The following is a 13,127-nucleotide window of genomic DNA, read 5'->3' on the forward strand; positions in this document are numbered from 1 at the left end:
GTGTGACAGAGAGAAAGTATGTAAGAGAGCATATGTGTATGTATGTAAGAGAGAGAGAGAAAGATGAAGTGTGTGTGTGAGAGAGAGGGGGAAGTGTGTATCAGAGCATGTGTTTGTATGTGAAAGAGAAAGAGAGTCAGGAAGTGTGTATGAGAGCATGTGTGTTTGTGTGTGTGTGAGAGAGAAGATGTGTGTATTTTCTACACAGGGAAGAGGTTTAAGAAGGGAGCATGGCATCACTGTGTGCTGCTTATTTCTTTTTTCTTACTTTTTGGGCCTGCGTCTCCTTGATAGGCAGTGGGTGATGGGCAAGGGTCTCGGTACACTCAGAGTAAATTTTATAGCAGCGGTAGGGGTAGTTATTTTTCATCCTCATACATTAGCATTTCAATATATCTGCAAAAAATATCTACAACTCATTTAAATGTTATGAAATAGCGAGGCTTCTTTTTCTAAATTAGTTGCATTATTTATATTATATTGCCTATGCATTAGTGCTTTTCAGGTATTAGGCAATCTTATACATGCAAAGAATGCAAAGCAGCTAATTTTAATAGAGGTGCAATTTGTAAAAAAAAAAAAAAAAAGATTGATATCACCTTGATATGGGTATATTACATGATAAACACTGTTTAATGCAGTTATAAACTTATTGTGGCTTAGTGAATCTAGGCCATAGATTGTAAACCCTCTGGAGGCGGAAACACCTACAATACTTGAATGAAATCCACTTAGAAGTGCCTGAAAAGTGGAATATAAAAACATTAAACAAGTAAGTAAATAAATAAATAAATAAATAAATAAATAAATACTCTACTTCAGAGCCAGGAAGGATTTAAATTGGCAATGTAAGTTTTCTTGGGCTGGAACCAACAGCTAAACAATTTATAAGCTCTCTGGGGTGGGCAACTACAGTTGAACAGTAAGCCGAAGCAGGATTCAGAACATCACTGTGCATACATCACTGTGCATACTATTCAGCTGAAGATGCCTTCCTCAAAGAGCTGTAGATGCTAGCCCCAGAAAACTTATGCTGGAAGTGTAACACCTTCCTTCCTTAAGAACATAAGAAAATGCCATACTGGGTCAGACCAAGGGTCCATCAAGCCCAGCATCCTGTTTCCAACAGTGGCCAATCCAGGCCATAAGAACCTGGCAAGTACCCAAAACCTAAGTCTATTCCATGTTACCATTGCTAATGTCAGTGGCTATTCTCTAAGTAAACTTAATAGCAGGTAATGGACTTCTCCTCCAAGAACTTATCCAATCCTTTTTTAAACACAGCTATACTAACTGCACTGACCACATCCTCTGGTAACAAATTCCAGAGTTTAATTGTGCGTTGAGTAAAAAAGAACTTTCTCCGATTAGTTTTAAATGTGCCCCATGCTAACTTCATGGAGTGCCCCCTAGTCTTTCTACTATCCGAAAGAGTAAATAACCGATTCACATCTACCCGTTCTAGACCTCTCATGATTTTAAACACCTCTATCATATCCCCCCTCAGTTGTCTCTTCTCTAAGTTGAAAAGTCCTAACCTCTTTAGTCTTTCCTCGTAGAGAAGTTGTTCCATTCCCCTTATCATTTTGGTAGCCCTTCTCTGTACCTTCTCCATTGCAATTATATCTTTTTTGAGATGCGGTGACCAGAATTGTACACAGTATTCAAGGTGCGGTCTCACCATGGAGCGATACAGAGGCATTATGACATTTTCCGTTTTATTCATCATTCCTTTTCTAATAATTCCCAACATTCTGTTTGCTTTTTTGACTGTCGCAGCACACTGAACCGACGATTTCAATGTGTTATCCACTATGACACCTAGATCTCTTTCTTGGGTTGTAGCACCTAATATGGAACCCACCATTGTGTAATTATAGCATGGGTTATTTTTCCCTATATGCATCACCTTGCACTTATCCACATTAAATTTCATCTGCCATTTGAATGCCCAATTTTCCAGTCTCACAAGGTCTTCCTGTAATTTATCACAATCTGTTTGTGATTTAACTACTCTGAACAATTTTGTGTCATCTGCAAATTTGATTATCTCACTCATCATATTTCTTTCCAGATCATTTATAAATATATTGAAAAGTAAGGGTTCCAATACAGATCCCTGAGGCACTCCATGTCTACTCCCTTCCACTGAGAAAATTGTCCATTTAATCCTACTCTCTGTTTCCTGTCTTTTAGCCAGTTTGCAATCCATGAAAGGACATTGCCACCTATCCCATGACGTTTTACTTTTCCTAGAAGCCTCTCATGAGGAACTTTGTCAAACGCCTTCTGAAAATCCAAGTATACTATATCTACTGGTTCACCTTTATCCACATGTTTATTAACTCCTTCAAAAAAGTGAAGCAGATTTGTGAGGCAAGACTTGCCCTGGGTAAAGCCATGCTGACTTTGTTCCATTAAACCATGTATTTCTATATGTTCTATGATTTTGATGTTTAGAACACTTTCCACTATTTTTCCTGGCACTGAAGTCAGGCTAACCATGCCAGGAAAAATAGTGGAAAGTGTTCTAAACACTTCCTTGCTTGAAGGTGGAGTAAACACTTCCTTGCTTGAAGGTGGAGTAAATTCATATTTCTGGTGGCTAAGGTTATTCCATTGCACACTGGACATTGCAGTGTCCAGTGTGGTAGAAACAGCTAGACACTACCACATGAGCACAGCAATACAATATCATGGCCACTAGAAATGTAAATTTACTTTTAATCTATCTCAGGCCAAGGAGTTAACTTGAAAATCCACTAGTGGATTTTCAGGTAAATGGTTGAAGTTGGAAAGAATGTGACAAAAATGGCCTTGCATGTAAGATTGGCACTGAGCATCCCAGCTTGGGCACAATCTCACATTTAAGACTATTTGAACATGGCATGTCAAGTAAAATCAAAGGATAAGTTTGAATAGGCAACTACAGCCATAGGGATACACAGCATCAAAGTATGCAAACTGTTTTGCTATAGGGTGTCTGTCCTAAAGAACTTACCTTTTCATTTCACATAGCATGCCTTGCCCAAATGGCCTTGCATGCATGATTGTGCCCAAGTTGGGATGCCTAATGCCAGTCTTGCATGCAAAGCCAGTTTGGTCACACTCCTTCCAAATTCAAGCACTTACCTCCTTACTTTTCTTTTATAGTACTTTTTTGCATTTGTACCTATTTTTCAGGTTAACGCACATTTTTGCATGTTTTTAGCATTTAGCGTGCTTTTTTTTTTTAACTCCTGCTTGATTTGCATCCCAAGAAGACTCCCATGTAAAACAGGAAGAGGGAAGAAAAAGTAACAAAATCAATCAGTTCAAAAATACAGAAAAGTTGACTAGGAAGAGCAACTGGAAAGCTATGATTACAAATGCTTGTAGTTTGTTTATGTATTTATTTATTTATTTGTTTTTATATACCAGTGTTCAATCTAGAATATCAAATCGGTTTACATTGAAACTGGGGTTCTAAGAGGTCGAGGCCTTCTTATTTTACATTGTAACTTCAAAATAATTCTTACAGTAAAATGTAACTGAAATGGGAACAACATTATGTCCTACAGCATAATATATATAGAATAACAACATGATATAATATAACTTACAATAAATAGGATGTAACTAACATTGGATAAAGATGGGACAAAAGCAGTGGATAAAGATGGGACAAAAGCAAGTTTGGGTAACAAATCCCAGATCTGCAGGCCCTAATAGTGGAGGTGGACTTGGACATTGTTGTGGTTACTTAGATGTGGTTCACTGATTCTCATGATTGGGATATGGCCATTCCCCTCTATAACTTGCTAAGAAAGGACAGAGAGGACAGAAAAGGGGGAAAAGTAGCTCTTTATGTCAAAAACAATATCCAAGCAACTGAATTCCAAGAAATGTGGAATAGAGAAGAAGCATTGTGGACTGTCCTAAAAAAAAGAAGATGGTACTTCCATTTTTACTGGTGTGATCTACAGACCACTGACTCAAACAGAAGAACTGGACAGAGAATTCATATAAGACATCCGAAAAATGAGAAAGAAGGGCAAAGTGTTGCTCATTGGAGATTTTAATCTGCCAGATGTTGATTGGAGTATCCTTTCTGCAAAATCTATGAGAAGTAAAGAGATAGTGGATGCCCTTCAAGGATCTCTGCTCAAATAAATGGTAATGAAACCCATGAGAGAGCATGTGATACTCGATCTAGTGCTTACTAATGGTGATAATGTCTCTAATGTTCAGGTAGGAGCTCACCTGAGCACCAATGATCATCAGATGGTATGGTTCAATTTTGCAAATAAGATGCTGAGAAGACACACGAAGACAGAGTTTTGAATTTCAAAAATACAGACTTTGTCAAAATAAGGACTTTCCTAGAGAAAGAACATGGAAGACTGGGAGAAAATGGGTGAGGTGGAACAACAGTGGGCCAAGTTAAAATGAGCTATTACAAAGGCAACAACTCTATATGTTAGAAAAGGAAACAAGAGTAAGAGGAAAAAGAAATTGATCTGGTTGTCTAAAGAAGTGGCTGAAAAAAATAAAGACAAAAAGAACAATATTTAAGAAGTATAAAGGATCCCAAGAAAAGGAACACAGAAAAGAATATCAGTTAAAATTGAGGGAGATGAAGAAAGAAATAAGGAAAGCAAAAAGTCAAGTGGAAGAAAGGTTGGACAAAGAGGTAAAACAAGAAGACAAAACCTTGTTCAGATATATCAGTGAAAGAAGAGAGGTCAGAAGTGGTATAGTGAAATTGAAGGTAACAAGGAGCAATATGCAGAAAGTAATGAAGAATTGGCAGAAATATTAAACAAATATTTCAGTTTGGTATTCACTAAAGAAGACCCTGGAGAAGGACTGTTGCCGGTTAAAAAGACCATAGAATGTGATGGAGTACATGAAACTCCGTTTACAGAAGAGAATGTATGGGAGGAGCTAGGCAGACTGAAAGTAGACAAGGCCATGGGGCAAGATGAAGAACACCCCAGGATTTTGAGAGAGTTCAGCGATGTGCTGGTGGTTCCGCTGAAGGATCTGTTCAATAGATCCCTATAAACAGGAGTGGTGCTACAGGATTGGAGAAGGGCAGTGGTGGTTCTGCTTCACAAGAGTGGTAGCAGAGAGGAGGCCAGAAACTATAGGTTGGATAACCTCACCTCGGTGGTGGGAAAATTAATGGAGAGTCTGCTGAAGGAAATGATAGTGAACTAACTCAATCTAGTAGGTTACTGGACCCAGAGCAGTATGGATTCACAAGGGGATGGTACTGTCAGACAAATCTGATTGATGTTTTTGATTGGGTGACTAGAGAATTGGATCAAGGAAGAGCCATATATCTGATCTACTTAGATTTCAGCAAAGCTTTTGATGCAATCCCACATAGGAGGCTTGTAAATAAAATGAGAAGTTTTGGAGTGAGCGCCAAGGTGGTGGTGTGGATTAAAAACTGGTTGACTGATAGGAAACAGAGTGTAATGTCAAATGGAGCCTACTCTGAAGAGAGAACCATGTTAAGTGGGGTGCCACAAGGATCGATGTTGGTACTGGTTCTGTTCAATATCTTTGTAAGTGACATTGTGGAAGGGATAGAAGGTAAAATTTGCCTATTTGCAGATGATACTAAGATCTGCAATAGAGTGGACACACCTAAAGGAGTAGAGATAATGAAAAATGATTTAAGAAAACTGGAAGAGTGGTTGAAGATTTGACAGCTGGGGGTTTCAATGCCAAGAAATGCAGTCATGCATCTGGGGTATTACATCCAAAAGAGCTGTATGTGATGGGGGATGTAAGACTGATGTGCACGGAACAGGAGAGAGATCTTGAGGTAATAGTGTCTGAAGATGGCGAAACAATGTGACAAGGTGATAGCTAAAGCCAGAAGAATGCTGAGCTGCATAAAGAGAGGAGGAATCAGTAAGAAAAAGGAAGTAATGCCCTTGTGCAGGTCCTTCGTGAGGGCTCATTTGGAGTACTGTGTTCAGTTCTGGAGTCTGTAGCTGAAGGGGGATAAAGACAGGAAGGAGGCAGTACAGAGAAGAGTGATCAAAATGATGTGGGGTCTGATTCAGAAGACCTATGAGGAGTTACTGAAGGATCTCAATATGTATACCCTGGAAGAGAGGAAATACAGGGGAGAAATGATACAGACCTTCAAATACCTGAAAGGTTTTAATAATCACAATTATCAAACCTTTTCCATTAGAAAGAAATCAGTAGAGCTAGGGGTCACAAAATGAAACTTCAGGGAGGATGACTCAGAACCAATGTTAGGAAATATTTCTTCATGGAGAGGGTGGTGGATGCCTAGAATACCCTTCCGGAGGAGGTGGTAAAGACAAAAACAGTGAAAGAATTCAAAGGGGCATGGAATAAACACTGTAGATCCATTAAACTAGACGTTGGAAATGAAGAAAAGAGTACGTGGGGATAACTTGCTGTTGTAGCAGTTACTACCCTTAACTAATAAACCTACATAATGTAAATGCAAATCCATCAGTGCTCTCTGCTTTAATGGCAGGAGAAAAGGGGAATGGGATTCAGACAGCAACCAACGAGGGTCCCGACTTTTACGGTCTGGGGAAACAAACAAACATGGGGGTAACTTGCTTTTGCAGCGGTTACTACCCTTAACCAATAAGCCTTACATACTGTTAAAGCAACTCCATCATTTCTCTCTGCTTCAACGACAAGGAGATACAGGAGATTGGATTCAGACAGTAACCAACAAGGACCCTGACTTTCATGGTTTGGAAACTGATAAGCATGGGGGTAATCTGCACAATGCGGCAGATAAGCTTGCAGGGCAGACTGGATGGACCTTTTTGGTCCTTTTCTGCCCTCATTTCTATGTTGAACATATATGTTAAGTAAAACCCTTGCTAAAAATTGATTTTAGCATAGGTTTTATTACATCAGATTGAAATGCATATTTATATTTAGGTTAAAAAATAAATTCTTCCTTTCAGAGGGTCCTTTCCTCATTATCTAATGGAAAGTAAGCTACAGAACTAGAAGTCATAGTTTGAAGCCGAAAATATTTTTGATGGAAAGGGTGGTGGGTACATGGAATGCCCTTCTGAAGTAGGTGGTGGAGACAAAGACGGTAGAATAATTTTAAAAAGTATGGGATAAACACAGAGCATCCCTTATTGGCAAGAAGTCAGAAACAAAACACTGGAGTAACTTGCATGGAGCGCAGTGGTTCACCCCATATCTACATTGAAATAATTATATTTTTCATCCAAGAAAAGCATGAAGGTAATCTGCAAAGAGCAGCAGTTACAACCTGGGCAGATTGGATGGATCATTTTAGTCCTTTTCTGCTGTCATTTGCTAATGTTACTATGTCTCCCAGACTCACTGCAGCACATACACAAAGGGAAGAGATAGCGCATATTGGTGCAGAATGCAAGTCTTATCCCATTGTCTCTCAGCATATAAGATAGGCAAAAAACAGCAGCTAGAGAGAGAAAGAGATGACACTTACCTGTATAGCCCATAACACATTTGCACACATAGTGATCCATTTCATTGAAACATGTGCCGTTATTTTTGCATGGTCTGGATGCGCACTCATTGATGTCTATTTCACAGTGAAATCCTTGGAAACCAGGCACACAGAAGCAGCTATATTTATTCACCTCGTCTATGCAAATTGCTCCATTCTGGCAGGGGTTGGATGCACATTCATCAATGTTTTTCTCGCAGTGTGCTCCATGGAAGCCAGAGTCACAGCTGCAGGTATAGTTCCCCATCTCATCAATGCAAGTTGCATTGTTTTGACAGGGATTACTCAAGCATGCTGACATTTCCATTTGGCAGGCTTCCTCATTGGACCCTTTTTGACACTGGCAAATATATCCATTCACCTGGTCGATACACTCAGCATTTGGATGTCTGCAAGGGTTGCTCTCACATTCATTAATATTAATACTGCAGTCGGCACCTGTGAAACCAGGTCTGCAGATGCATTTGTAATCCAGGCTTCCAAGGGTGCTGCTACAAGTTCTATTGAAGGGGCATTTTTCTAAAGTGCAGGCATCATATAGAAGTTCACATTTCTTTCCTATGTAAACAGGGGGCAATCTAGAGCATAAGCACTTGTAGCCATTCTCCGTATCCATGCAGCTTGCTCCATTCTGGCAGGGATCAGATGAACAGTTGCTTATCTTGTCAGAACATAACACTCCTGTTAAAAGAAGGACGTAGATTTAGTTAAGAAATTTTCCTGCTCCTATCTCCCTTTCTGAAGTTTGCATGAGGGCTGCATGCACTGGAAATTCTATGTCAGCCCATTTACCCCTTAAGTTGGCTGCAATGGTATTTTGTAAGCCTTGACTTGCAAATCACAATGGGAGCCTCATTGGATAAAAGTCATTACATAAATTTAAATTATTATCATTAGTTATGCTCATGAGTCATAATTTATCACCACTGTCGAATTATAAGTAGAGTGGGAGAAGGTAAAATGCTGCAGAAAATTTATAAAAAAATGCTAGATAACCAATAGACTTGTGCTACTTGCATACATGACCATAAAGGAGAATGATTCAGACACTGCAAGCCTTAAACTAATGATGTCTGAAATTAGTAATGCAATTATATCATACAGTATCATAAGGCTGTCTTCTCTCATACAAGCAAAAATATTTATCAAGGAAACGAAGTCACATGAAGAACCATCTTATAAAGCATCTAATGCCAAAAGCATACAACTGCAAAACCAGTGGACTTATGACAGTGGCATGTAAATCCTTCCTCTGGGACACTACTTCCAAGAATATGTTAAAAGGGAAGTTTTCGTGCATCTTGCAGAAAGTTCACATATTTTCACATTTATTCCCGGTGGGCTTTAGTGGGTAAATTTGCATGTGAAAAAAATAGAAAATGGCAAAGTTTGCCAGTTTTATAGCATTTTCTTTTCTTTTCTTTTTTTTGGCAGGAGGAAGGAGCAGGGGTATTTGTAGGAGGTGTCCTATTTTAGCAAGAAAGAAACATGTAGAGAAAGGACTCTTATTAACAGCTGTTTGGTGACAAGGTCTCTCACCACTGATGATAATGCATTCAAGTTTTGAGGCAGACGGTGTTCGTTTTGTGATAACAGTCTATAGCATAGCAGATTGGGAAAATAACAGGGGCCTCTGCCTATGTGTGCTTTTTTCCAGCAAGAAGTGCCTGAAGAGCTCATTAAAATGAGCATGTTTTACCTTTGGTAATCATTTATTTTTTTATGTTTATTGAATTACTATTTTGTATACTTATCTTTACAAGATGTAATGCTTGGAATTATCTGAAATCTAATAAAAATGAAAATGAAAAAAAGGGACATAGCAGAGCAGATTAAAAAAGATTAACTTGAAATTCTTCTTGTGACTATTCAGCTCTTTGTTCTCTCAGGAGAAGAAAAATAAAATAAAAATTTATCTTCTCCATAATTCAGGTCTTGACAAATGAGGAACTTTCTGTTCCTTTACTAGCAATGATGCATGTCTGTGCTTTGTGCCACACTAACTGATGGCAGTTTCCAAATAGGCTCAACATGAGAGGGGAAGGCAGCTGGATGTGCAGTACTCTGAACAATCTCCACCCTCAAATTACAGAAAAATGACAACTAAAAAGTTATTTGGTTCTCCAGAAGATGGTATAACCCTTTATTTTAAGCAAAGGGATATCTATGGGTTGAGGGTCATTGGAAATAAGATAAGTCAGTTGAAGTATTGCCCCACTGGATGCACAGACAAGAAATATAAGAAATTACCATACTGGGTCAGACCAAGGGTCCATCAAGCCCAGCATCCTGTTTTCAGCAGTGGCCAATCCAGGCTAGATTTTGGCAAATACCCAAAAACTAAGTATATCCCATGCTACTGATGCTAGTAATAGCAGTGGCTATAGCAGGTAATGGACTTCTCCTCCAAGAACTTATCCAAACCTTTTTTAAACCCAGCTACACTAACTGCACTAACCACATCCCCTGACAACAAATTCCAGAGTTTAATTGTGCGTTGAGTGAAAAAGAATTTTCTACGATTTAGTTTTAAATGTACTACATGCTAACATCATGGAATGCCCCCTAGTCCTATTATCAGAAAGAGTAAATACCAATTCACATTTACCCATTCCAGACCTCTCATGATTTTAAAGATCTATATCATATTCCTCCTCAGCCATCTCTTCTCCAAGCTGAACAGCCCTAACCTCTTTAGTCTTTCCTCATAGGGAAGCAGTTCCATCCCCTTTATCATTTTGATCACCCTTCTCTGTACCTTCTCCATCGCAACTATATCTTTCTTGAGATGCAGGTACCAGAATTGTACACCTTATTCAAAGTGCGGCCTCACCATAAAGCGATACAGAGGCATTATGACATCCTCTGTTTTATTCACCATTCCCTTTCTAATAATTCCTAACATTCTGTTTGTTTTTTTGACCGCTACAGCACACTGAGCTGACGATTTCAAAGTATATCCACTATGATGCCTAAATCTCGTTCCTGGGTGGTAGCTCCTAATATGGAACCTAACATCGTGTAGCTACAGCAAGGCTTATTTTTCCCTATCTGCATCACCTTGCACTTATCAACATTAAATTTCATCTGCCATTTGGATGCCCAATTTTCCAGTCTCACAAATTTATCACAATCCTCCTGCAATTTATCACAATCCACTTGTGATTTAACTACTCTGAATAATTTTGTATCTTCTTCAAATTTGATTACCTCACTCGTATTCCTTTCCAGATCATATATAAATATATTGAAAAGCATGGGTCCTAGTACAGATTCTTTAGGCACTCCACTGTATACCCTTTTCCACTGAGAAAATTATCCATTTAATCCTACTCTCTGTTTCCTATCTTTTAACCAGTTTGTAATCCATGAAAGGACATCACCTATCCCATGACTTTTTACTTTTTTTAGAAGCCTCTCATGAGGAACTTTGTCAAATGCCTTCTGAAAATCCAAATACACTACATCCACCGGTTCACCTATATCTACATGTTTATTAACCCCTTCAAAAAAGTGAAGCAGATTTGTGAGGCTAACTTTGTTCCATTAAACCATGTCTTTCTATATGTTCTGTGATTTTGATCTTTAGAACGCTTTCTACTATTCCACTACCTGATTTTATGACCTGAAGTTATCTGAGAACCCTATTTTAGCACCATAACTACCACAGATAGATTTCATCTTAGCCAACACTTTGTATTAAGTTAAAATGATTCTCTAACAAATTAGATCAATTTTAATGCTTCAGGTGGAGTACTTATTTAAAAAATAATAATTCACCCAAAAACCAGAACAGCGCAGCGATGGAAGACATTCAGTAAACAGTAACTGGTGATGACATTTAATGGGCAAAACATTCCTTAGCTATTAGTTTGTTGCCGATGCATGTAGCCAACAGTAAAATGCTGAATGCCAAATAACATCATGCATCATTAATTTTGACATTTTGCATCTTACAGTGTGTTGCCACTGCTGGTAATATATGTTCATACTGTAATCAAACAATCTTTATTTTACTAAAACAGGATCCCACCCCTCCCTAACTCTGTTTACATCAGGGGTAGGCAACTTCAATCCTGTAGTGCCACAAATATGTCTGGTTTCCAGGATATTCACAATGAATATGCAAAAGATATATTTTCATGTACTGCTTCCACTGTATGAAAATATACTTCATAGATATGTATTGTGAATGTCCTGAAAACCAGATCTATTTGTATCTCTCCAGGACCGGAGTTTCCTACCTCTGATCTACAATATGATAGGTCGAATTGGGAAAACCAATAAGCAAACAGTGAAAAGTAGTATGTTATTCATAATGTAACCCCTTCCCTGGGCACATAAAATAACGAGAGGATCTGACACATTTGAATTAAGAGTCGGACTCATGAATTTATTTGGTGGATACAACAAAATGGGGTCATGCAGATGGTGAAATGAACCCAATTAGAGGCAGTGGAAGAGGACTGGTCAGGAAGTTATGTACATACCCTCCCCTCCTTGAACCCAGTCCCTCACATCGGGGTAAATTTTAAAAGAGTTGTGTTAAAAGGTTCCTATATGCGAGTATCTGGGCCAAGAGTGAGCAGCTTGTATTTTTAAAAGGTTCAATTACACATGTATATGCGCATGGGTGAGCAACTCAATGCGTGGGAAAAAGGGGCAGAGATAGGGCATATCAGGGGCATTCCAGATTAGGGCCAATATTTCCATGCATAAATATGGATTTTAAATCTTACACCTGTGGCACATGGGCTGTTACCCGCGCTTATTTACTTCTGCTCTTGTTGAGGTGTAAGTCTGAATAAAACTCGTTTTAGGCCTAAAATGACTGACTGAGGGGTCTGGTTAAACTAGGAGGAGTATAGGCTGAAGAACAGAGGGGTCTGGATGGCCTAGAGATAGACTGGGGAAACTGATGGCTATTTCCTTCATGTGCGCATGTTTTAAAATCTGCTTAGCTGCATGTGTTAAAGCCGACAAATTTCTATGGAAGATATGCAAGGAACGTTTCCTCACATAACCACTTAAAATTAGGAGCATACATACACACATTAGGTGCATTTTAAATCATTTGCATGCACTTGTGTTAATGATTAAAAATTCCAGTGTATGTGAGCGCACGTGTGCTCGTTTTAAAGTAATTGGCCCTATCTTTAAATGCTGGCACTCTTGGAGTCCCACAAAATTCACTCCACTCCATGGTTAAATCACTCAACTTTTATTTTCTAGGATGTCCAGCCAGCAACTATGCGCATAACTTATGGAGGTTATACAGAGCATACTGAATTATTCAGAGTTCATGGGATACTCAGCCAAGTTTAAACATTCATGAACAAGGGTAATAACTTTGCCTCCCGGGATTTTGAGTTCCTCCTTCCTATTCAACTTCTGGCACTCCTTCCCCTATTCCACCACTACTCTCTCCAAACACCATTAAATGGCATGTAGTGCTTATATTTTTTAATACTCAGGTACCAAGAGTTTCTCCTGTTAAACCAAGAAGGGTATCAACTCTCCACATTCCATACTCCTGGGGCAATTTACTCCACCCCCTTCTTCTACTAACATTTCCTTTGAAAATCACGCCACTCCTTAGTCATCCCGATTTCATCCTTCCAGCAGT

The 13,127-nt window shown here is 38.8% G+C and overlaps 1 protein-coding gene across 1 annotated transcript in view; it reads right to left on the reverse strand.

The window, feature by feature from the left end:
• CRB2 (crumbs cell polarity complex component 2) overlaps window positions 1–13,127 on the reverse strand; it is a 228,528-nt gene that overhangs the window by 137,536 nt on the left and 77,865 nt on the right. The window contains 1 exon segment of the mRNA XM_029611770.1: window positions 7,481–8,182. Within this exon segment, the coding sequence (XP_029467630.1) occupies window positions 7,481–8,182 (702 nt within the window).

This window comes from Rhinatrema bivittatum, chromosome 8, assembly GCF_901001135.1.
Source record: "Rhinatrema bivittatum chromosome 8, aRhiBiv1.1, whole genome shotgun sequence".
NCBI lineage: Eukaryota > Metazoa > Chordata > Amphibia > Gymnophiona > Rhinatrematidae > Rhinatrema > Rhinatrema bivittatum.